Genomic DNA, 26640 nt, shown 5'->3' with positions numbered 1-26640 from the left:
GTTATCAGATTTGCTGGTGTACAACTGTTCATAGTATTCTTCTATAATCCTTTTTATTTCTGTATGGTTGGTTGTAATGTCTCCCTTTCCTTTATGATCTTAGTAATTCGAGTCTTATCTCTTATTTGTCTTGGTCATTTCTAAGTAAAAGTTTGTCAATACTGTTGATTTTTTCCAAGAATCAACTTTTGGTTTCACTGATTTTCTCTATCATTTTTATATTCTCTATTTCATTGATTTCTGCTCTAATCTTTGTTATTTCCTTCCTTCTGTTTTCTTTCAGTTTAGTCTAGTTTCTTAAGTTGGAAGAGTAGGTTATTGATTTGAAATCTTTCTTCTTTTTTTAATATAAGCAGTTATAGCCATAAATTTCCTTCTAAGCCCTGCTTTAGCTGCATGCCCTAAGTTTTAGTATGTTGTGTTTTTGTTTCATTCATCTTAAAGTACACCCCAAATTCCCTTGCAATTTCTTCTTTAACCCACTGGTTATTTATCAGTATGTTGTTTAATTTCCATATATTTGTGAGTTCCCCAAATTTCCTCCTGTTATTGATTTCTAATTTCACTCCATTGTGGTCAGAGAACATACTTTGTATGATTTCAATCCTTTTAAATGTACTGAAGCTTGTTTTCTGGCCAAACATAAAATCTGAACATATAATGAAACAAACCACAAATCCCTATGTGTCCCAAAACACACAAACAAGGTAAAAAGACAAATGAAAAATTGGAAGAAAATATTTGCAACTTAATATGGGTTAATATGATGAAATAGGCACGCTTTTACATTGCTGGAGTGAACACAAAATGGTGCAACCCCTCTGGAGGGGAATTTACCAATACCTAGTAAAATTATATCTGCATTTTCCCTCTGAGCCAATACTGTGACTTTTATACATTTATACTAAAGATATGCCAGCAAAAATGCAAAATGATGTCTATACAGGCTATTCATTGCCTCATTATTGCAAGGGAAACAATCCAGATGTCCATCTACAGAGAACTGGCTAAATAAACAATGGGACATCCCCACAACAGAGTCCTAGGCAGTAGTAAGAAGAAAGAGAAAGAGTGCTATATACTTGAGAGTCATCTCCTATTGTTCTGTGATTCTCAGGGCAGTTCCCATTACCTTCTCCTGGGAGTGGGGCACACAACACCCCAGCTCCCCATGGCCCTGTGTGCCTACAGCTGGGCAGACAGAGGCTTAGCTAAGGGCAAATGAGGAGCCTGAACTATGCCCCCAAGTGGCAGCTCTGGCATAGCACAGTGCAGGAACTATGGCACGCGTACTTGGCTTGGCTCTGACCATAAACTGACACTTGTTTGTAGAACAGGGAGAAGCCCACTCCCCTCCACCCTGCCACCATGCCCATGGGTCACACTGCCAAGGCTTCTCCTGATGCCTTCCATCATCTCCGTGCGTCTCTAAGTACTGATGATGGGGAAAGAACCTGCAAAGGAGGTATCCCACTTCCCCTGGCCCTCTTCCCAGGCAGAGTCCCAGTGCACCTTCCTGGTGCAGGGTGGGAAGGGCAGGAGTGCTGAGGGGCTGAGGTGTCTGCACTGCAAAGGGCAGAAGTGGGGGCAGGTAGACAGACACACACACCAAGAAAGACTGGCTTTGGGAGAAGTACCTGGGGCCTTTCTCAGGAGAATGAGATTAGAAATTAGGACAGGGCTCCTGCGGCAAAGGAATCCAGCGGCTTGGCTGGTGCTCTCAGTGGAATTCCTCGTGGATGCCTTGTCAAGAAACTTTAGTAAAGATTTCAGCTGCTTTTTAATTTTGTTTTAAGATTCCAGGCTACTAGGGTTTCCTTTGAATATATCACTGTGCTGATAGAGGCCATGAAGTGGCTCGCATTTCCCTGGATCTCACATAAATATTCATTTCTCCTCTTTTTTAAACACAAATGGATTCTACTATAATTATGTTCTACAACTTGCTTTTCCCACTTAAAAAGTTCTTCTGTATCAGCGCAGGGAGATCCAGCCATCCTTCTTCATGGTAGTTCTTTGTCCACACTGATGGACATTTAGGGCATTCCTAGTTCTTTGTAATTCCCTTCAATACTGCAATGAACATCTCCTATATGTATCTCTGCTCACCTGTGAACTACACCTCCAGGTTAAATTCCTAGCAGTGGAAGGAACAGAGGATATATCAGCCTTAATTTTTGTAAAGATTCCCAATTTGCTTTTCCAAAAGTTGCACCAATTATATCCTTACTTATCAACTCAATTATTAGTTAAAATATGAAAAACAGAGCAAAAATTATATCTTTGGCATATTAAATAATGCCAAATTTTCTGATTTTTTTCCAATCTTAAAAGCAAAATAATATATCTCATTATTGGTTTTGGTTTGTGTTTCTTTCCATATGAATGATATTCAGCTTATTTTCATATATTTACCGATAATTTCTATCTTTTTCAATGAACTAAACTCTCTAATTCTATTTTTTGGTTCATCTGAAAATTGGAAGGTTCTTTTTCTCATTGATTTGCAAGTGCTCTTTGCAGATGAAGGCAGTTAGCTCTTTGTGGTATTTGTTGAAAATAGTTTTTACCTGTTTGTTTTATGTCTCTTGAGAGAGGCTTTGCTGGAGAATGGTTCTAATTGTTATTTAATCACTTTGATTAATCTTCTCCTCTATGTTACCTTGGTTTTGTGCTTTGCTTAGAAAAAAGTCCTTCCTTGACCCAAGAGTATTTTAATTTATCATTTTACTAGACTTTTAATGGTATTAACTTTTATGTTTAAATATTTGATTCACCTGAAATTGATTTTGGGGTGGAAGTGAGAAGGTGATATGTTATTTCTATCCTATTATCAAATAAACTTTCTTTTCTGGACTAATTTGAAATCCTAAGTAGGAAAGCATAATTGATGTGCATTTTGGCCTATGTACTAGCTGCTACTCTGTCCCATTGCTTTCTGTCCTTCTCTCTCTAGTCTTCAACCTCCTTTGTTACTGTGGTGTTGTAACGAGTTCTAACATCTGATGGAACTAATCTCCCTTCCTCTCAACCCACTTCCTCCCCATCTGAATTGTCCTGGCTATTCTCATACATTTGTTTATTTTTCTAGAGTAAAATTTATTAGAAAGTTCATGTTCCAAAAAAAACTCTGTTTGTATTTTAATTGCTGTTGCACTAAATCATAGAATCAACTTGTGGAGAATTGACGTATTTACAATGTTGTCTTCCTATACAAGAGGACAATATGCCATTCTATTTATTCAAATATTCTTTATGTCCAAGGTTTAAAGTTTTATTCAGAGGGGCCTGTATATTTATCATTGTTTCCCCTAGATATTTTATATTCAATTTATATTAATTCAATCACTAAGCAAGAAAAAAACCAAAACATTTCCACTGATAGTTCCTTAGACATTCAAAGTTTTCATTTCAGTTTTCTGGGTTCTTAAACAGATCTCGATAGGGCATCTAATTATGTGTTAACACCCACTAGATAGGATGCCAACAGGAAAAGCTCCTAGAAATTGACAAGGAAAGGTCAAAGAGCTCCGAGAGATTGATAAGCAAAGGTATGAAGAGAGGATTCAAAAGAAGCAACTATAACCAGGTTTGATATATGTCAAAATGTGCTAAGCCTCACTTCTCACAAGAGGAATGCACACAAAACTATACTGAGACACCCTTTTTCACATATCAGGTTAGGAAAAACCAAAGTTTGATTAAAAAACACTGTTGTCAGGCCTCTGGGGAAATAGGCAAGCACATACATTGTGGGAGATGGGGGTAAACAGGAAAAACTCCAATGGAAGCAATTTGGAAATACCCAGCAGATTTTTAGAAGCATATGCCCTTCACCCATCACTTTGGGAATTTATTGTATAGCTTTCCTTTATACATGTGAAAATACATCATGGAATTGTTTGTTACAGTAAAATACTAGCGACAGCCCAAATGCCCATTAGGAGGAGACTGCTTACATAGACTGAGGGACATCTATGCAATAGAATACTATGCAGTTGTCAAAAAGAATGGTGGTGATGATGGTGATGATGATGACGATGACAGCCTTCATGTGCGAATGTGTGAAAGAAACAGGCAAGGCACAGAACACTGTGTGATCAGCTACATTCGGTGTAAAAGAGGGAACAATAAGGATCTATATTTGTTTTGCTTGTATACATATAAAGAAATTCTGGAAGGATATAAGAATCTAAGAATCGTAGATTGATACTCATGGCTTTTGAACCGTGTGATTGTATTCAAACAATTACAGTTTTAAAATCTTGGCAAGGAAAAAATATGAGGTCATTTGCTCTTCCTTTTCCTCTGCATGTCTTCAGGCAGAGACACACACCCTCAAGTTCAAATGACAAAAATTGACTCCAGCTGACTCGCCTCAGTGCGGCGACTGCTATCTGCCCTCCAAATCCCAAACCAGGCACACAAAAAGAAGCAAAAAGGCCAGGATCAGGGGTCCTCTGTAGCTTGTAAAGTTGTAGGTTGATGTGTTTAATGCATGGATTTGAGGGGAACCCAAAGGGTGATTACAACGTGGCCTCTGAAAGGTAAAAAGCAAATGCCACAAATGCTTCCGCTTAAAAGATAATGCTTAACAGAAGTGAATGCCTCTCCCACCCCTTTGAGCTAAGACAAAAACTCGGAGATCTTCAGTCTGAGGCGCAGTTAACATTCCTGGGAGCTGCACTCCTCTGCCGCCAGGCTTCTAGTGTGTGGCTGAGTTGGACCCATGCTGCTCTGTGGTTGTCACATTCACAGCTATTTTTCCTGTATGGAAACTGTCCACTTGCGTAGTACAAACTTCTTCAGTTTAGTACAAACCCTGGGCGGATAACGACACAGCTTTGTTTTTATGCGTGATAGTCTGATTATTAAAGTGAGGAGCTGCATGATTCCTCAGTAACCGCAAACATCCCGAGAATGCCTGGGCTCCGCTACCATGGCACCTTGCCCACCGAAACCTGACTCACACACATCCCTTCATGATTTCTCTATGACCCGAGCTCAAGGCACTCCCTATGGACAGCTTGTGGCTGAACATTTAAAAGATATTCATGAATATTAGAACTTGAAGCTTTACTAGGAGTTTTCTTTCACATGACACAGATTTTAATAATTTGGCAAAAAAATGCATTCTGAAAATGAGGCAAGGAAAGATTTTGGTTTAAATGAAAATATTTTCATTTAAAACTTTAATTAAACGGTTTTACCTAAAACTATTTTAGTGATTAGATTTGGGGTCATCACATTTCAGCTATATACACATCTGAAAATGAGAATTGGCCATGTTTTGAATTCCATGCTTTCAACGGCTTAGAGCCAAATAAATCAAAGTCCCCTCCATTTTTAAGGACGTCCCATCTTTACCATTTTAATACTATTATCATTCACTAATAGAAATAGAGTCCAGGTGAGGCTGTATACTTGCCCAACAGGAAAAGACAACGAGATCAATATTTATTGAGGGACTACTCAGCATGCACACTTGGCATGGTGCTAAGCATTCTGCAAGCAGATTCTAACCATGCCTGTATTACAGATAAGGACTAGGGTGCAGAGGGACCAAGATATAAACCCAGCTCCTTCCAATTGTAAAGTCTATATTCTTGCCACTGTCACTCAGTTATTTCTGCAAACTGCACACCTCAGAGATGCCAAAAGACAGAATCAAGACAATAGACCGAGCCCCGGTTGGAGTCACCACCTCCTGCCCCAAATCCTTAGAAATTATTAAAAGTATATGAAAAAAATACCAACAAGCCACATTAGCACAGGAAAATAAGGAGACCCAACAGGGCCAGAAACCATGGTACAGAAGGTGGGAAAGCTCAGGAGTACTCCAGGGCTGCCTGGGGTGCATATGGGAAGCATGAGGGCCCCCAAGTCACCAGCATGAGGACTGAGGGGAGGGGGGAACCACAGTGAGCCCATCTCTGGCCCGTGCTACGCAGTGGGGGCTAAGAGGAAGTGTGGAACCTCAGGTGTGGGTGACACCCAGGAGGCACACAGAGCCACCTACCCAGAAGACATACTCCAGGTGCACCCAGGGCAGCCCGCTGCAGTCTTCCTGCCCTCCTCTCTGCAGGCTGCAGTGATTAAAGCTGCATTCACAGACAGCTATGGGGAATCCCAAACACAAAGATCAACACCCAGCCACACACCCACAAACATTTGAGGAAGGTCAACACCATAAAGGAGAAGCACCCAACTCCACCAACCAAGCCAGCAAGGTGGGCAGGCCACAGATCGGCAGGAAGAGACCCCTCCTCACCTTCCACCCCCTACACAGAAAGTAATGCTAAATTAAGTTTCCTGCTTATGTAGCTGTGGACCCCGCACCATTGGAAGCACAGTGTCCACCAGGGCAGGAGAAGATGTGGCATGTCTGACCATAGTTCCCCTTGGGCCTCAGAATCCCCAAGGGGAAGTGAGAAGCTGAGAGTGACAATCCCTGTGCAAGGAAGGGTTTTGCCAGATCTGAGAGCCTGCATTTCTTGCTCCACCCTTACGTTACTGCTCAGGAAGGAAACCTACACAAATAACCCAGGCACTGAGATAAGGGAGAGCGGGCAAACTTTGGACTTTCCTGGTTCAGGATTAAACTTGATATCAGCAACCACCACCCTCATCCGGGAGGAAGAGACCAAGTGAGCGCCTGAGCTTCCCTAAGCAGAATCTAGGGCTCTGGCTTTCCAGCATCTCAGGGGCCCACCTCCACCCAGAACCAGTGTTTGTAAAGCAAGAACAAGACCTCAGAATAAATATGAATGACACCTCAGAAAGATACAGGAGGGCACAGCATCCGTAAACAAGAATTGACTAAATGGCTCGGAAATTAAAACTAGAATAATTGAACTATGGTAAATGGACAGCAGAGCAGAATAGACAGGGCAGGAGGACAAACCAGTAATCTGGAAGACCAAGCTGAGGGTGTAGCACCAGGACATAAAGAAGTTGAAAGTACAGATAAAAAATTAAGAGACATGGAAGATGATGCTTGAAGCTTTCCAAAATGTATCTAGTTAGAACGCCAGAACTATATGCTCAAATAAATAAGAAAAATTCTCAAGTTGAAAAAGATGAGTTCTCAGAAGTGAGAAGATACTACTCAAGAAGTTGAAAATGGGAGGAGTGAATTTAGAAAAAAGAAGAAAATAGAAAAGCAGAAATCAACTAAATAGGAAGTAGAGAAGTAAAAAAGAGCAACAACAAAATTATCAAAGTTATCCTGGGGTCATGTCAAAAGATAAGGAACCAACCCAAAGGGGCTTCTGCTGGCCAAAGTTGAATAATTTTAGCATCAAAAACCAAGTAAGTTAAGGGGCCAGCCCGGTGGTGCAGTGGTTAACTCCGCACATTCTGCTTCGGCGGTCCAGGGTTTGCCAGTTCGGATCCCAGGCGTGGGCCTATGCACCACTTGTCAAGTCATGCTGTGGCAGGTGTCGCACATATAAAGTAGAGGAAGATGGGCACGGATGTTAGCTCAGGGCCAGTCTTCCTCAGCAAAAAGAGGAGGATTGGCAGCAGACATTAGCTCAGGGCTAATCTTCCTCAAAAAAAAAAAAAAATCAAACAACTTTAAATACATGAACTAATAATGATACTAAAAATAAAACCCTCATTGGTTGCCTTTAAAAGATGCTAGGGAATCAATTCACTTTCAAGAAAAAGGAATAAATAAATTAAGAGAAAGATTCATTTATCCTGACTTTGTCATTCAAACTGTAACTCAAGGTATCACAGAGTTGATAGGAGAAAGTCTTAGAGATAGATTTCAGCTAGATGTAGAAGGAATAATAGCCTTCAAATATCACCAGTTTACAACTCCAAATGAAATAACCGATCTAAGCAATGATTAATGACCGATAAAACCATTAGGTGAAAAGCTGAAAAACCCGTGGGATTTTTATAATGAATTATCAGGCTGAGGACACCTGAAATCACCAGAAAGTCTAAACATCAAAGAGAGACAATTACACAGCATTCGACTCCTGCAGTGATGCAACAGGAAGTACACTCCACTGGTTGTCTAAATGTTCTTGCGGAAACATCACTGAATCTAATCAAGCCTCTGGATCTATGGAAGCACAGAGGAGGGAAGAGCTTGTGAAGCAACACACCAGATGCAATCACCAAAATCCAGACTGTGGGAAACTGCAGAGGACAAGCAATGTGGTTTTACCACGACTGAACTGCAAGGAAAAAGAAAGTGAGGGAGGGAGGTGGAAATTAAGAAACTCAAGAACCATAGGCAAGGACCTTGATTCGTAAAGCTGATTCAAACAAACAAATGATAAAAACAAATTATGAGGGAATCAAGGGCATTTGAAAGCTGATTAGATACCTGATGTTCTTAATGAAATATTTTTATATTTTTTAAAAGTGTATGTAAAATGTATTGTGATTGGGTTTTTTCTTTTAGACTTCTTCATACGAAGTCTGGAACAGGGTTCTAAATAATCGAGAGAGAAAGGGAAGGGGACGTGAGCGGATCAAGATTAGCTATGTGAGAAAGTTGCTGAAGTTGGGGCAATGGATACAGAGAGCTCCATGATAGTATTCTATTTTTGTAACGTGTTCAAAATTTTCCATAATATTGAAAAAACTAAGATAAAAATAAAACATTTCAAAATTCTGCCAAGGCTAAAGATTTGTTCAAAGAAAAAAAGCCATTTCAAATCTAGGCCTAAGAAACTGTGGTTTTTGAGGGGAAGAAAAAAAAGAGGGAACTAACTATTGTCTCTGATTCTTCAGAAACGAGGGGAACTAGAAGACTGGGGACTGAGGTGGAAGGGAGAACTTTTCATAGTAACTCCCTTTTGTACTTTTGAATTTTACATCAACTACATGATTTACTTATGAAAAATGAATATAATAATTTAAACCCTGAAGCACTATGAACTTTATGCTAATATATTTGAAAATCTAGAATAAATGGCTTACTATCTGGAAAAATGTATGGCCAAAATTAACTCAAGAAGAAATGGAGAATTTAAAAGTAAAGCTTTAGGCTTTAAAGAAATGGAATCAACAGTGAAAAAAATCTACCCATAAAAAAGCACCAGGCCCAGATGGTTTTATAGGCAAAAGGTTTTATCCATCTTCTTGGAAAATATAGCTCTTATATTGTACAAACCTAATGTTGACTGAAAAAGAAAGTTACAAAAAGATTGGCACAGTGTGAAAATAGTTACTTAAAACTTTTAAACATGTAAACTGTTCTGACAGGAGCAGGATTGCTGATGCTGTGATAGCCACACCAGACATTTCCCAGGACCCCAACCCCCCGCCCCAGGCCCTGGCACACCTTCCTGCAAGAGGACGAGAGACTGGGGACCACGTGCAATCCGTCTTGCAGACCCAGGCTTTGTGATCTCCTTTCAACAAAGCCTCTCCCTTAACCCAGGCGGGTGACACGGTAGAATTTATGCCGACCTCTTGTATACCAGGCGGCAGCCCAGAGGGGACCCACTTGGTAGGACAGAAACAATACTATGTATTTATGGGTACATATATATTCAGCAATAGTATAAAGACGGTAAAGGGTTCACACTAACTTCAGAATAATGGCTACCCTTGGGGGCCGACGGAGAGCAGCAATCAGGGAGAGCGCCAAAGGGGGCTCTAAATATACCTGCCATGTTTTACTACTTAAAATAATTTTTTGAAGTAAAAATGGCAAAATATTAGCACTGGTTACATCTGAGTGGTGGGTACATCCTCGAGTCCTCTTTCTTTTACTCCTCACGTCAGGCCATTACCAAGTTCTGTGGTGTACTAAGGATGGCCATCCGCTTTTTGCGGTTCCTCCCCTTGGGAGGTGGAATCTGTTTCCGGTCTTGCACTGATCTGGACTAGCCTTTTGGCCTGTTTTGACTAACAGGAGGGGGCAAAAGTGAGGAAGAGACGGTTCCAGGCCGAAGCCTGAGGGAGGCCTGGGAGTTTCTGCTTCTGAACTCTGGGAATTCAACTGCCGTGCTGTAAAGAAGCTCGGGCTAGATGCCTGGATGACGAAAAGCACGTGGAGAGAAGGTCACGTGGAGGAGCAGTGAGGCGGCAGACATGCGAGAGACACAGGAGCAACCCAGCTTAGCCCTGCAGACTCCTGACCCACAGAATCCTGGGAGATTATAAATTGTTGTTTTAAGCCCGTGAGTTAAGGGGTAGTTCGTTACATAATAATATCTAAACATGCCCGCCTCTCCAGCCTCACTCGGTGCTTCTCGAACTCTGCTCCAGCTACATAGGCCACCTTGCTGGCACTCAGACAAGCCGAGCTCATCCCACTTCACAGCTTTTGCACTCCCTGGTACCCTTGCCAGGTGCACCATTTCCCGGCTCTTCATGGGACTCACTTCCTCACACCATTCACTTGATTCTGCTCACACGCCACCTCCCCCTAGACATCTTCCCTGACATCCCATCTGAAATAGTGCCCTTTGTGTATCACTCTGCATTCCTGCAGCCTGGTGATTTCCCTGTGGCTTCTTTCACTCCCGACAGTAGAGCACATGTCTATTTATCGTCTTTCCCTCTTGGAAGATAAGCATTATGAGGTCCTTTCCTGGTTCCCCAGCGCCCAGACTGTAGCAGGCTCTGATATAATGTGGGGGGAACGAATGAGCACAGGAAGGAGGGCTGGGCACATCTTTCTCTATTGTCTTCAGTATGTTTGAAAAGCACTCTTCTTCCCAGGCTTCCTGTCGTCCCTGCCTTCTGGTCAACCCAGCAGACCTGAGGTCGAATGTCACTTCCTCAGAGAGGTCTTACGCAATAACAATTAAACATAGCCATGTGGTGCCTCTTCAGCACATCGCCTTGCAACCCAGCAGACCTGAGGTCGAATGTCACTTCCTCAGAGAGGTCTTACGCAATAACAATTAAACATAGCCATGTGGTGCCTCTTCAGCACATCGCCTTGCTGTAAGGTTTCTTCACCAAGCATCACTTTCTGAATTGCCCCTGTTCCTCGTTGTCTATTTTTCCTGCTAGAATTACAAGCCCCATGAGAGCTTAGGCCATGCTCCTGCCATGTCCTCAGAATCTAGAACAGTGTCCCCCACAAACAGATGCTCAATAATTGTTGAAATAAGAGTACTGAATTAATAAAGACAAACAAAAAGCCAGGCCTTGGCAGAAACATAGATAATGCAGGGCATTAAAAAGAACTTCAAAAATAAGTGCCAATGAAAAAATATTTTCTGCCAGCATTTTTGCTGACTTCTCTTAGCATTGAGGGAAGTTGCTTCCCATGTAACTTACAGACATGCTCTGCCTCCAAAGTCAGCTGATTGCAAATTTCCCTAATAAAGTTGGAATCATAGAATTATTGGTTTATCTGGAATTCACTGTAAAAATCTTGATTTTAACCACCAAATTTGACACTAAGAAATAAATTTAAAAATTAACTGAGAAGATAAGATTGATATGAAAATAAAATAAATGCTAATTAGGATCCTCAGGAGAGTTCAAGAAGACACTGCATATATAAAACAGGAACAGAATGCTATGAAAAGGCACAGTCAAGAATAGGAAAGAGCTTCTGGAAATTAAAAATGAGAGCCAGCATGAAACTTTCAGTAGGGGGTTGGAAGATGCAGTCAAGGACATCTCTCAAACTTTAAGAGAAAGAAGAAGAGTTGGAAAACGTGAGAGGAAAGATAAGCAACATGCACCTTAACTAATAGTAGTTCCAGAAAAACAACCAAAACAAAACAAAAAAGAAAAAAAGCAGACGAGGAAAATAACATAAAAAAAATACACGGACCTTTCCAGGCCTGAAAGGGAAAAATGGCTGGCCTACCCAGTGCCAAGCAGCTTGGATGAAAAAAGACCCTCACCAGGTCTTTGGCGAGGAGAAAAAAAGCTTTCAGAGAGGAAAAAACAGGTCAGCCACAAAGCAATGAGAACCAAACCACATCAGAGCAAGCAGAGCAGACCCTTCCAAGTTCTGAAGGCAGACGATTTCCAGTTGGGATCGCGGGGCGGGTCAAGCGAGCGTGCTTTCAGGAGTGCCGAGCCTCTGACGTGTGCCTCCATAAGCCCTGTCCTAGGAGTTTTCTTGATGGTGTGCTCCTGATAAACACGGGCTCAGAGTAAGAGGTGGAAGGGGGATGCAGGTAAAAAGGGAAGAGGTGCTCACCTCCTGGGCCCCACAAAACAAGGATGACACAGAGTCCCCAGGCCACATAATGGTGATGGGAACACATAGCATTGAACACTACAAATGCAACCTAGAGATGAGTCAACACCGACAGGATTAAACGTGGAGGGAGCAGCAGGGCTTTGCAGTGTGAAAGTGAAGGCAGGCAACAGACACTGTCTCAACAGATGGAGCAAGAGAAATGGTAATAACCTGAAGAACTAGAACCAGAAACAGGAAAGAGAGACCCTTTTGGGAGCTGGCACCGGGGCTTTGCTTATAGTCTGTCATGTATCACCTGCCTCTTTAAGGAGTGTGTATTACTTCAATAATTTTTAATGTGCTTATTCTTTGATCCTGCAATTCTGCTGAGGCATAAGCATAATAGTCAACCCTTATGATAATGAGCAAAATGTGTAAAGAATCTAAGGGTACTTCAATAGGGGATGGATTAAATAAACATTGTTGTATTCTCACTACTGAATTTATTGCACATGAAAAAGACTCCAAGACTTAAAACTCAAGGGAAAAATGTTGCACAGCATATATACAATTGAACATCATGTATGTAAAACCAGGAACACGTACAAAAAGAATCGTGTGTTTGTGTGTGTTCGCAGATGGGCACAAGTGTAGGAAGAGGTTGGGAAGGAAACACTCAGCTAACAGTGATCACCATGGGCGGGACGGAAGGGGCCGAGGAGTACTGTGACTCTGTGTGTATCATCTGGACATTCTAGGAGAATGTGTGTGATTATACACAAATAACTTTTTCTGAACTTCAGGGAGCTCCCTGCCCACTCAGGGAGGGGCTCTTTGCTTGCTGTTTGCTTTTGGACCCAGAGGTTTGCAGGCAGACAGGGCAATGGCCCAGGGGAGCCTTTTGATCTGACAGCTGGGGCAGGGGTGGAACGGCCTGAGGGGCCGGCCCTGGCCTCCCTCCATCTCTAACTCCCACAGGTGTGGGCCGCCTGTGACCACCCACCTGCCTCTAAAAGCTCACAAGGCCATCTGAAGTCCAAAATGAGCTCCTAAAAGGAACTCTGAGTGTCATGCTTGTCTTTTTGTATTCAAATTCTAACCTCAAATTTACATCATCACATACTCTATATTCAAAATAATGGCCTACAATTTTTCAATGCCCTTAAATATCTCTAAGTCTCTGATAAATTAAAAGTGCCAAAATTATTTTTGTTCTTCGTTCTCCTGAAATGACCAGGTAGGTGATTTTAGCCAATGCCTGGCGACATGTCCTAGCCACTGGGTCCTGGATGCTGGATAGATCAGATAAAAGCTCTAGGCCTAACCCTAGAGAGAATTAGCAAAATGAAGTGTAACAAGAAAAGTTCTTTACAGTTGACAGTAAATTTCTGACTAGCGTGTGACTCTTCTATATCATCGGGGCTATGGGCTCAGGAAGGATTCTATTGCATGAGATGCATGTTTCTGGTTTTTGGTTTTTTTCTCTTTTTTATGACAAATGTCACTCAATAAGTAGCAAGATGGTTAAGGGGAATCTGGACAAACCAAACACAAGGATGGCCAGGATGGTGAACAGACTCAGAACGTGAACTTCTCAGGAATATTGGAAGCCCCCTATCGTCATTCATCGGGGTTCCTAAAAACACGTGTGTGAGATTCATCCACTAGAGTTTAGATTTCCATGTTCTTGGTGGGGAGGGGTCCATTCCCAGAGAACTAAAGAATTTCATATAAATCCCTAATTATGGCTCCTCCAAGGTCTGACTCACGTGGACCAGGAAACCAGGCAGGTGGGAGACAATCCCTGTCCCTCTGGACTGGATCCTGGTGACATCCACACAGGTACCTCCCTGCTCACAGGCCACTGACCTCTTCAGTGGGGGGCGGGGCACAGGGCTGGAAAGAAAATCTCTCTCGGCCACTGAATGCATGCCAGGTGGGCCTGGGTTGCTCCCCAGCGAGCAGGGGTCAAGAGGGGGCCTGCCCTGTCCACCTCTCATAAATGGAGCCAAGTCAGGGGCAAATGCTGGGGACAGGAAAGGCAGGCAGCGGCTGAGGCCCTGGGTGAGCTTCAGGGTCTGGCACCTAGAATGTGTGGGGGGGTGGGGTGGTACGCCTGAGAGCCGGCCCACGGCAGGGTTGGGGGAGGACGTGGGAGGCAGCTCTTCCCCTGGGCCCAGGTGGCCATGGCCTAATGGTCTGTCCACAGACTAAGGAGCAAAATCTCGAGGATATCCGAGTGGAACCTGTGAAGTTGCAGGCTGCCCGCTCTTGAAAGTAGTGGGATGGTTTACTCAGCCTAAAAAGGAATCCACAGGGAGGGCAAGACATCTCCTTTAGTTGCTGCAAGAAAGGGGTTAGGGATTCCAATCAGCCTAGATAGGTGAAGCCAGATGCGACAGGGGCAGGACCAGTTTCTGCAGCATAAACTTCCTAATGGGGTTGCCACAGAAAGGCTAGCATTGTTGAAGAGGTAGTCAGCTCCCTGTTGCTAAAAGCAAGCAAGCACATTCTGGACAAATAATTGGGAGAAGATCTAAATCTTAGATTAAGGTTAACGTTAAAAGCCCCCTCAAACCCAGAGCTTCTGTAGTTGGGGGTGGCTTTGTGCGCATGAAGCACAGCTGCCCACATGACAGATGCCTGCATGGGGGATGACCACAGCTGTTTTCTCCCACGACCCTGGGCCACCGCTCAGCCTCCCTTCCCTTCTCTTCACTCAATAAGGGATTCCTTACTGGACACTGGCTATGGTCCCTGGAGGGCTCAGGGCTGCTCCTGCGGCCAGGCTGGAGAAGGGTGCCCCACTGACCACAGTCTGCTTCCCAGCAAAGCTCTGTCTACCCCTCCTCGCTCCCACGGTGTGAACACAGCCCAGCAGGTCTAAGTAGGACACCAACTCCAGGAACAGGTTAAGGATGTGGGCTGGCAGTTACGCTCTGAAAGGCACTCATCAACGTGGATCTGTCCCTTGCAGGATTTCCTACAGCAACCCACCAAGAAAGCCCACTACCACCTGAAGGGCACTTCCTACTTCAGTCTACTTCCTACTTCTATTTCTGGAAGGCAGGAAGAACCCCACCTGAGCAAACCATTTGGCTCTTATGTTAAGAAGTTATTTTTAATACAGATTTGAAAAAGCCAAAGGAAAAGGAAAGGAAATTGAAAGTAGTTATGTAAAAACCTGGGAACTGAAGACCCTCCGGAATGTTCCTTCTCCTCCTGTGGTCCATGCTTGGTCTGGTGGAGGATAGTGCTCTGAGAGGCAGGCAGCTGAACTTAGGACCACTCACAGAGAGGTGGGGCACGTGAGCCACCTCGAGTGATGTCTGTCCAAGCACCCCTCACCCTCCATGGTCCAGAAGAGTCTCGCAAATGTTCTCAGCCTGAATTGTCTAGAAGTTTCCTCACTACTCTACTTTCCAGGGAGCCTCGCCTCAGCTGGCAAGACAGGTTTTTCCACTCTGACTAGTGTCAGACAAGGGCAGCAGAACTCTAATGACATGTCTGTCAAAACAGATTGCCTGCAGCCCCAGCCCCGTATCTCATCTCATCCACCCTTGTTCCATCAGCTCACACGCTCTAAACTCATCCACGCTTTCCAAACATGCCCCCTGCCCAACAGGCGAGCGGGCTGCTGACGGTGCTAAGGAGACGGTGCTAGTAAGGTTGCGACACACCTTCCTGGGACACAACTGTGCTGTACACACACAGGACAGGCACATACAGACCACCTGGCACTACACAGCAGCTAGCGAAGCACTCACACATTCGCAGGCTTTGAAAGAGCTAATCTTCTAAACAAGGACAAGGTGGGTATGCGAGTTGGAAAAGGCAGGGGCAAACACACCTAGAAAAAACACACACAAAATGCCATTACCAAAAACCTAAAAGTAAAAAACCAGTCTTCACTGATTTTTATCAAAGTCTGGATCTTTGTCTAAACTATACTTGGAAGTATAGCCATAACTTTATCCTTTCCACAGCATTTTAGCTTCCAAGGATTTTTAAAAGGTGAGAAAGCTGTTCCTACATCTAGCATAATTTGAGTCTCACGGGTTTTCTTTCTGGCAACTGACTTTCCTTAGGCAGTGCTGGCAATGAGGTCTGGAACAGTCTTCCCTGGGGTGAGGCTGGTGGACGGGGCGGGGGGAGCGGGACTCCCCACGACTCCAGGGCGTCTGGGCAGAAGGTAGGACAGAACAGATCCAGCTCATCTGTTAGGTGGGCCCTGAGGGAGGGGCAGCTGTAGCCTCACTGAGTCAAGCATTTCCCCATTTGTTCCGGAAAGAAATTACAGGGAAAGAGGGCAGTTGAAGCAAATTTGACCTTGGATGTGAGTACCGAGGTGTGCCTTTTAGATCCTAATCACAAAACATCAGCACTTAAAGAAACAATGATTTTTAAAACAAACTGCAATATTATTTTTCTGGTTGCCTAAGTAATGCAAAACAAAACACTAGCATGCGTGCTCCTTGTAGAAAATGTTAACACTACAGATAAGTAAAGAGCAGTGGCTGTAATCCCCACGTGACTGGGCTACCCTTTGAGTGTCACCTGGCCCCAGGCTGCGCTCTTGGTGCATATAATTTACACTTTGTGAAAATGAAATCTAACATGGGATGTTTTAAAATTGGGCCTGCAGAGCTCTGGGGTCAAGGTGAAGAGCAGTGGGTGGGATTCACCACCGCTACCCCCTCACCAGTGCCCTCAAAGCAACTCCACTTTCATCTAGATGTTTCATAGGCTGGGGCTCCAGGCAAGACTTCATGCAAGAAAAGGGCTCTGCCGGCTACTTAAATAAGTAAATAAAAATACAGAAATAAGATACACTTTTTTTTTAAAGGATTGAAGCTCACCAAGTCCTATCATGGCAGACTGAATAACGGGCACCAATCCGTCACCGTGGCCTGCATCCACAGCCTGGCCATGACCTCCCTGTAGACAGAGCTCTTTACTTGGGCTTGGCCATGTGACTTACTTTGGCCAAGGCACAGGGGTAGAGGGGACAGCATGCCACTCTGGTGGCCCAGGCCTTAAGAGATATGACATGTTTCTGCTTTCTCCACTTGTGCCTCTGCCACTGGCAATGGAATGCCCCCTGCCAGCCTGCTTGTCTCAGGAGCATAGGAGTCCCGTGGAACAGAGCTGCAGATGGCAGCATGCAGCAGAGTGCCCCAGCCACACAGTGACCTAAGGGCCAGGAACAAATACTGACTGGTGCATCCCAGTAGATTTTGTGTCTGTCTGAATCAGGGTTTAGAGAGGTTAAGCCACTTGGCCAAGGTCGCCCAGGACTGAAAATTGAATGCAGGCCTGATAAACGCCACAGTAGGGTCTTGAACCTCTCACCACACTGTGTGAGTCCCAGAAGCTTCTCCCCATCCCTTCCTACTCAGTGAAAGGAAACACAGTCACAAACTACCTGTGGGGTTCTAAAGACCACAGTGATGAGCAGTGCCCATCTCCTTAGCTCACGCACAGTTAGTAGCGGCTGCTTAACCCAGAGCCATCGGTAACGGCTTCAGCATTCCCAGCGCCCATGGAGGTCTCCACAGTGAGACTGTCCTCCCCTGGAGGGGTGGGCAAGCAGAGGCAGGTCCTCCTCTGCCCTCGTTCCTCCACTGCGCCCAGCAGGACCGAACAGTGGTTGCAAGAGGCCAGGAGGGGCATGATGCCTGGCCACCAAGAAGTAGCCCATCACCAGCAGGAGAGGGTGTTGTAGGGTCTAAGCCCTGGGGGTCCAGGGAAGGGCTGCCACACTCAGTTCCTCTGCTATCACCTATAGGACCTTTAAATTCTCAGCATACGGGCATAAATTTGTACCTTTTTCATAGGGATCGTTATGAGGATTTAATAGAGAATATAATTTCTGTAATGCTAAGCCATTGGACAGAATTTTCTGATGTATTTCAGGCCACTTTTCTTTCATATTCTTTAACTCTCTGGTTCTTGTGTTTGGTCCCTGTGTGAACACCTCCTCCAGCATCAGGGGTTCACAAGACATCAGCTCCCCTGTGAGCACCTGCTATCTCTAAGCACTGGGAACAGTACCCAGTGGGGCTGCATGATTCCCATTGTCTCCTGTACCCTTGTGTGCGTCCTGAGGTCACTCAGAACAGGGTGCTGGGAGTCCTGAGATTCCGCTGGGGAAAGAGGCCCCTCGGCAGAAAAGACTTTTCTGAGCCCGCTTCTTCCAACCTGGTGATCACAGCTGTCAGGGAGAGGGAGCCCATCATCGGAGCACTGTGAAGTTCAGACACAGATCTGTAAGGGAGGAAATGGGGGCTGGGAACGTCAGTGCTTTGGCCTCTCGGGACACAGGATCATTGTCTGGTTATCGGTCCTACCTCAAGCTTAGAGACAGGGCTGGTTCCGAGTCTGTGCAGGGCCCATTGGCCCAGGTCTCCAGGACCCGTAAAATCAGTGGGGATCCCTGGACACCTTGGAAAGCTATCATCTCAGCCTTGCCACTCTGTTGGCAGACCACAACAGTGGCATGACCCAGGAGCCTGTCAGGGATTCAGACTCTTGGGACCCCCAGACCTCAGAACGAGAATCTGCATTTCACCAAGATCCGCAGGGAACTCACACATTCATCGCAATCTGAGAAGTGCTGCTCCATGGGACCCAAACCATTTAGAGCAGTTGATTCTCAACCCCAGCTGCATATTAGAATCATGGAGGGGAGAGGAGCTTTTAACAAATGCCCCGGCCTGCCCCTCCCCGCGAGAGCCTGCTCCAGTGGGTTGAGGTGGCGCCTGGGCTTTAGCAGTTTTTGAAGCTTCCCAGTGATTCTGGGGACCAGGGTGGAGAAGCGCTCATTTAAGACCACCAGCTCTTGACCAGGAGGGGAAGGGACAGAATCCCTAGTCGGGCTTTTTCGGATGACACAGTAACCCATGAAGCAAGCCCCAAATGGAGCCCACGTCCCTGCCCCAACGCTCATCCCTCAGGACGGCTAAGAGGAGAGGCAGGTGGGCTAATGGAGCTGAGAGCACCCTGGAAAGGTAGAGTCACTCCCCAAAAATCGGGAGTAGCATTCTACTACACGTGTTGCCGTGATCTCGCGCTAATAAGGCCAGGCCTATCTAACAAGCAACTGAAAAAGACACACATCTGAAAAAAGGAAAAATAACTGTTCAAAAGATGCAAGTCAAACACTCTGGGAACATTTAGTGCTGGCCAATGTCAAGAGGCAAATTCTTTTCCCATTTCATAATTTGATTTATGTGCAAAGAAATCTTCCAGAAACATCACCCTACTTAGCTTTTGGGCATTTTTGATGGAGAAAAAACACTCAAGCAACTAAGCAAAGTGTGTGCTGAGCCAGGTACGACGTTGAATCACTAATGAACGCAACTGAGGATATAAACACACAAACCCTCTCAAAGCCAACATATGGGCCCTCTCCACCCATGCAGCATGGCCTAGCCTTTGACGCCCAGAGAGTTCTAGGGTTAAGACAGGGTTCAAAGTACAGTTCTGCCATTTACAGGTTGCTGACCTTGACCAAGTTTGACCTTGACCTAGACCTTTCTTACTCTCATGTTCCTTAGCTATAAAATAGGGAAAAACGAGATTATTTCCTAAGGCACTGAATGCAGAGCTTTGGAAGGTACTAAGGGTTTAACAAATATTAATTGTTAACAACAATATCAATGATATTCTATTGGTGTTAAAAATGGTGTAATTCTAGGGGAAAATCTGGCAATAATGCAAAGAGGCATAAAAACACTCAAACCCAATAATTCCACTTCCGTAAATTTATTTACTGAAATACTCTCAAAACCATGTATAAAAAGATGGAAGTGCTCACTTGTTTGGTAAGAGTGAACAACTAGAAGGAACTCAAATGTCCCCAAATGTCCAATAGATGTTATGCTCCCACATAAAATGATGTTTCACTTGACCACATGAGCTAGGTGACTGATACAAGGTTAGGAGAAAAAAGCAGGATACGAAATTATGTGCACCATTATAAGTAAATAAAATTAAAACAAAGTCTCTAAAGCCCAGAGAAACTGACTGGACGAGAACACATAAGATGTTAACCGAGCTTGTGTTGAGGGTATTAGGACTCCGGGTGAATATTTTCTACTTCCTTTTTTTCAGTTTTTCTTTAAAAAATATGTATTATTTTTATAACAAGAAAATAAAACCAAATCCCCATTTAAAAGAAGTCTTTTTAACCAACATGAAGCGACACACTGATTCTTAAGAGCTTTCAGTCCACAACAAATTTTGTCCCATGGTCCCTCAGTTTTTGGCATTTAAGTGAGAATCCCAAGATAAATTTTATAATGAAGAATTCACGAAATATTGGCACTTTATATCCTTTGGTTGAAAACCCCTTGCTCTTACATACCCAAGACCCCCCACAGGACATGCACAGCAGGCTTGGCCAACCCGGCCCTTACCGTGATGCGTCTCCATGGCGCGTTCTGGACACACGGCTGACCCCTCCGGCCCCACACACCAGTACATGCTGGGTGGTCGCTGCGACATGCCAGCCATCAACCCCCAGGGTGGTCGCTCTCCCAAGTCAGTTCTGGCTGTGGTCACTGCCTCCGCCGCTGCCCAAGGGTTGGACTAAAGCACGGACACACAGTCATGGCTGAGCAGAAAGCTGTCTCGTTCTGGTGGTAAAAAACATCACAAAATCAGAAAGCTTTTCTTAACTGTCAAGTCCCTTCCTTCACCCTTGCCTATATTTGCTATTTACATTGGTTCATTGGTCTTTCCCCTCTCTTGTGTGACATTCCATCTATCCAGCCACGCCTGGCCAGTGGGAGCCGTGAGAGGACAAAGCTCTCCCCACTCCACCTCGCAGCTGGGCTCTGAGCATGTCTACCTGAGAAGAGTCTGGAAGAAAACCCAAACAACTGCAGGACATCCACTGGTAAAGGGTTCAGTCATTGTTCCATCGATACATATTCATTGTCACTTGCACAGTGACGCCAAGAAAACTAAATGAGGCTCCTGCCTTCAGGGGCTCACACTCCAGTCGGGATGGGGCAGACACACTTATATTTAGTCACAAAGCAAGGGCCTCCCTTTGCCCAGGACAGACTCTTCTGGAAGCCCAGAGGCCAGCATGGAATTTCAAAGAGGCAATCAGGCAAACAAACCCCAAAGAGAACGGGTCTGGAATGCACTGGTACTGGTTATGAAGCCAAGTCAGTTTGAGCCCTGGGGAATAACAGAAAGGAGCCCTATATATTTTGCCTGTTCTCCAACACCCCAGGGTACATTTGGCAATGTCTGGAGGCATTTTTGGTTCCCACGTCTGGGGATGGAGGTGCTATAGGCATCTACTGGGTCGATGTCAGGGACATTGCTGAACATCCCTCAATGCACAGCGCAGCTGCCCCCACAGACAATTATCTGACCCAAATAGTTTCAGTATCCAGAGAAGCTGATCCAGAGTTAGATGGAGAGTCATCTCCTAAAACTAACGAGGCTCTGACGAACTGCCACGGCGGGAGCTGCTCTCTCCTGCTGGGCTCCCACTGAGCTTGGGGCTCCTCCAACACACGTGCCCATGCTGCTCTGGTGATTAAATGACCAGAAGCGCCTAGAGGGCAAGGCCCAGGCCCAGCTCAGGCTTGGCACAGGGTAAACTGCAAGGGGAAGGGTATCACCATGTGAAACGCATGTGTTTCTAGTAGTGTTTGTACAGACTACATCACACGTCAAGGACAGGGTAATTAGCAACCGTTCTCTGAAACAGAGAACTCTGAAATGGAGAGTAATAGAGTAGTCCAAAAAAAGAAAAAACAAAATCACGTAAATGATGCCCAAGACAATGTGGAAAGGAAAAAGCACCATCTGGATGTCAAAGGCTTGGATTATCTCTGTCACATGTCAGTGGTGTGACCTCAAGATGAAACTCAAGTGTCTCAGTTTTCTCATCTATTAAAAATAGACATGCACCCCCCTCCCCAGGCACCCTTGCAGGTTGCTGTGAAATTTCACGTAAGGTCAAGCTTCTGCAGTCACTTTCGACAAGAGGACCAGAAGCGGTTCTTTCCTGCAATAACAGCGGGATGATTGTGCTGGCTCCCCAGCGAGCAGGTTCCAGCAGGTGCCCTGAGCAGGGTGGGCACTGAGCAAAATCCGCCTGAGACAGAGACAAGGAGGAGCCACAAAGCAGAATCTCCATTTTAAAATAAAGGCTCCAAATCACACAGTAACATTCAGAAACCAAGAAGCAGAGTTGCTAAACGCTTTCAAACGCCTCTCAAAACCAGCTACAAATATACCCACAACACATCAACACTCCAAAAGCTAGTAGCTGTTCCTTCTGAAAACAGAAGCGTCTTACCATATAATGGTTTTAAGTTTAAAAAAATTGTAAAAATATTTTCGGCCAACCCTCACCCAGCACGTTTTGTTCCCCTTTTCGTTTTCAGTTTCCTTTTGAAAATCACTTTACTAATGGAGGATTTTGCCACTGGAGCATTTTTTCAATTATAATTTGTATTTTGGCGTCCACTCTAAGGTAGAAGTTTTAAGATGAGGTAACTCAGGTTTTGCTCAATCTTTGCCCTCAAATGGATCTTTGCTTCCTCCTGCTTCATTGGGTCCAGACCAATGCAACAAATTATGGCTGTAAGTTACATGTTTTCTTTTCATTATGGTGCATACATCCTAAAGAGGGCGTCAAGAGGTTGTCTGCAATAATAATTAGTTTAATAATTTTTAAAACCGCACCAATTTTCTTTGAATAAAACTAAATCTAAATATATAATGAAAAAGAAAAGAAAAGAATAAATCTAAATGCTTAACGAGATTTGTACTACAAATGTTTTTACTGGGCCCTTTCCTTGAGGAATGAACTTTACGAGCTCATGAAACTTACAGCTTGTGGGAAGGGCAAGGTGGCATACTTGCTGTAAAGTTTCCGACAGGGAAGAAACATAGGAGACCTGAGCCTGCTCACCTGTCTTTTCAGGAGGCTTGGAAAGGACTGCCAGTACCAAAGAGCCGGAAGCTACTTGCAAGTGAAGCATGTCAGCAATGCTCATATCGTTCAGCTCGTTTTTTGAATCAAAAGCTTGTTGAGATGGTTGGCCCATGGTGCTAAACACGCCTTTGGCATTATTAGCCTCTCTTAACCAGTACTGGCTTGCCTACAAAATGTGTTTAGTGGATTTGTGGACATCAAAATATCATGGAGCTGCACACTGGTGAAATACACCGTTCTCAGTTCTGGATGAACACCCAAGAAGTCCCCAAGTTCTCCACACCGTCTCCCTCGGACCCCCAGAAGTCCCTAAGTTCTTGATCACCATGGCCTTCTGACCCTCAAATGTCCCCAAATTCTCCATCACCATCTCCTCTGACCCCCAGAGGTCCCCAAATTCTCCAAGGGTTTGGGAACAGAAGCCCTTCATGAGTCTGAAACCACAAACAAGTTAAGGGTGTGCATTCACCATTAGGTCTATATACCAGGATGCACTAGGCATCTCCTGGATGGTTCTGGAAGTCAAGATGCAGCAGTGAGCAAGGTAGGCACGTAGGAACAATCTCTGACCCCTGGAGCTCCAGTGGAGACCTCCAGGTAATTAAAGGAGAAATCAAACAGATAAAGTAGGAACACACACAGACAGTGGAGACTGCAAGAAGGATGCAGAGAGACGGATGTGAGAGAGAGGCTGGGTTTAGAGACGGTGGCTGGCCAAGTGAAGAGTCAGGGGGCAGCATTGCAGAGGTCACGTGCTGGAGAGGCAGATGGGCCAGGGTGGCTGGGGGGCAATGGCAAGGTGGTCTGAGATGGCAAAGGCTGGATCAACTAGGGGGTGTGAGGGGAAGGAGGTCTCCTGGATTTCATGCCAAGCAAGCACAAGGAAAAGCTAGTGAAGGGTTCCAAGCAGAGGAGCGACACTCTCTGATTTACCTGTTCTAAAAAAACAGTCACTCTGGCTGCCAAATAGAGAATGGAGGGAGGACTGCAAACATAAGAGAAAAAGACACTAGTACCTTGGACTAGGGTGGGGCTGTGAGAAAGAAGGCGACAATGGACCCAGATACATGTTGGAGGTAGACCCAACAGGACTTGCTAACAGACTGAACTCAAGGAATGAGGGAATGGGACGGAGGATGACTCCTAGGCTTTTGATCTGAGCAGCAGAGTTGACTATGAAGCCACTTGCTGAAATGTGGAAGCCTGGGGAGGGAAAGGTTTGGCAGACCCTCGAACCTCCTTTATGGACAAATTAGGTGTGAGGTTTGGCTGTTTTTAACTTAATTTTTATTCTTCCAGGACATAAACAAAGATAAAGTCAAACCACAAAAGGCATTGAATGTTAACGTTTCCCAAAATTGTGCATGATCTGGCTGAGCCTTCATCTTCCGGTGAGTGAGCGGCAAACTCTAACAGTGGTGTATTTGGTGAGAGGCACGCTAAACACTAACTCCAGGATCCCATTTCTCCACCTCTCCGACCTCTGCAGGGGGACGTGCTTGTGGGAGAAAAACTTCGCGGCTTCAATCCCTGAAGGGGCAGGTTGAGCTGGCTGCAGAGGTCCCCAAATTCTCCGTCACTATCGCCCTCTCACCCCGAGGTCCCCATATTCTCCATCAGCATCGCCCTCTGACTCCCAGAGGTCCCCAAGTTCTCCATTACGACCGCCCTCCGACCCCCAACCTCCCCAGGCTCCCCTCCTGCCCCCCCGCCCCACACTCCGCTCCCGCGCCCGGGTCAGGGAAGGCCGCCCGCTGAGACCGCGGTAGAGATGGCGGTTTTCATCCGACCCCGCCAGAGGCGCGACCCTTGGGCAAGAAGCACACCCGAGACCCTGAGGAGGGTGAAGGCGCGCTCGGCCATCTGTAATCCCCAGGCCTCCCCCGGGCAGAGGGAGACCCCTGTGCAGTCCCTTCCCAAAACACATGCACTCACACTCACACTCGATCGAACCCGCGTACACGCGCCCATACGGCCGCCCCAAGACGAAGGAAGGAGTTTTCTCCAAAGCGGAGGAAACATGTAGACGCCCTGGTGTATTTTCCTACTTTTGTTTCTTGCCTCTGCTCCGCCCGCCCGACCCGGTCCCGGGCCGGGTTTCGGGGTTCCTCTCGCGGGCCCCGCACGCCCCCCGCCCCGCGAGAGCGGCGTGGGGCAGTGGGCAGTGAGACGGGGGTCGCCCCGCGCCCTCGGCGGCCCCTGGGCAAAGGCCGCCACGCGGACCCGCTGCAGGAGGCGGCCAGGCCCCCGGACGGGGCGCCGGCCCGGGCAGCGCTTACCTGCGGCGGCGGCGGCGGGGCAGGGCCGCGGGCGCTCCAGGACGCGGGGCTGGGCGCGCGGGCCTGGCCTGGGGGACACCAGCGGGTCGGGGCCTGGCCGTGCCACTGCCCTCCGCCCCCCGCGCCTCGGGCAGCGCGCGCCGGGCCGGGCCGGGCCCAGACGCACTTCCTCAATCCTGGGCCGGCGGGCGGGCGCGGAGGGCGGGCAGCGGGCGGCGCGAAGAGCGCGCAGGGCAGGAGTCGGCCGCCGCTGGTCCTCCCGGAACCGGCGCGAGGCGTCCCGGTGGGACCCGCCTCAGTTTCCCTAGCCGTAAACCGTGGACGATCAAATTCACCGCTCCTGCCCAGGAGACCACAGGGCCCTCGGGCCCTTCCAGCGCGAAGTCTGCTCCAGGTCTGGGTACCCCCTCTGTCCACGCGAGGTAGGCACAGCGATAAGATTGGCGGGTTCTCGGCTCAACCCAGTTTTCACGGTCTCTCTGTTCTGCTCAGCAGCAAAATCTGCGGATTAACCTCTGACTTGTATGTTGGCCGTGTACTCTGTCAGTAAACACTGAAAAGATGGGGAATATTCATTCATTCTTTATAGGACAGTATAGAAATGGGTATTTTTAAAGCTTTAATATTCTGCAAACCGCACCCCCTCCACCACATGAATGTACTAATTATGGATATATGCAAAGATGCCGCTATTTGGTGAGTCATTTTAAATTGGGGTTTTTTGGGGGGATAGATAAAACATGGTAGAATGTTGGCAATTTATAACATTTCAATCTAACATAAGGATGTTCATCACACCATTGAGGCCATTCTCCTAAAGCAGACCATAAAAATGCACGTCTGCGCTGCAGGCAGGCCTCAGATTCGGCTTCAAGTGCCCGTCAGGAAAAGAGAAGCCTGCTCAGAAAAAGCAGACGGTTCTGCACCCTGGCATGACCCGCACCCTGGGCTCCTCTCATGTGATGTCAAGATTGGAAAATTCCCAGGAGTTAGCACGAGGCACAGGGACAAATCGCTACCACTCTCACTGTCATTTCATGAAAACAGGGCAGCCGCAGGGCCCCCACACCACCTCGTGGACACTCTGGGCGCAGAGGCCACTTGGAGCGGCTATTTGGGCCCCTGGTTGGCGAGGGGACCACCGGGCAGCTTTGCTGTGCTCCCAAGAGGCTGCCCTTCCAACTCTCCCGCCACGGGAAGCCCTTCTACAACGGTGAGCGCGGTTTTGCAATCCTGTCCTCACCCCTCTGCGGTCCTAATCCAGTATG

At 46.1% G+C, this 26640-nt stretch overlaps 1 protein-coding gene across 1 annotated transcript in view; it reads right to left on the bottom strand.

Annotated features, from left to right (window-relative positions):
• Positions 1-25524, bottom strand: part of LRRK1 (leucine rich repeat kinase 1) — a 119526-nt gene extending 94002 nt beyond the window's left edge. The window contains exons 1-2 of the mRNA XM_044762940.2: positions 25373-25524; positions 20545-20763 (exon numbers count right to left, since the gene is read on the bottom strand). Coding sequence (XP_044618875.2) covers positions 20545-20641 — 97 coding nt within the window. The 5' untranslated portion in view covers positions 20642-20763; positions 25373-25524. The remainder of the gene's footprint in view (positions 1-20544; positions 20764-25372) is intronic.
• Positions 25525-26640: the final 1116 nt, after the last annotated feature.

This window comes from Equus asinus, chromosome 2 (genome assembly GCF_041296235.1).
Source record: "Equus asinus isolate D_3611 breed Donkey chromosome 2, EquAss-T2T_v2, whole genome shotgun sequence".
Taxonomy (NCBI): Eukaryota; Metazoa; Chordata; class Mammalia; order Perissodactyla; family Equidae; genus Equus; species Equus asinus.
The sequence above is the reverse complement of the archived record's forward strand: the minus strand, read 5'-3'. Positions and strand labels throughout refer to the sequence as shown.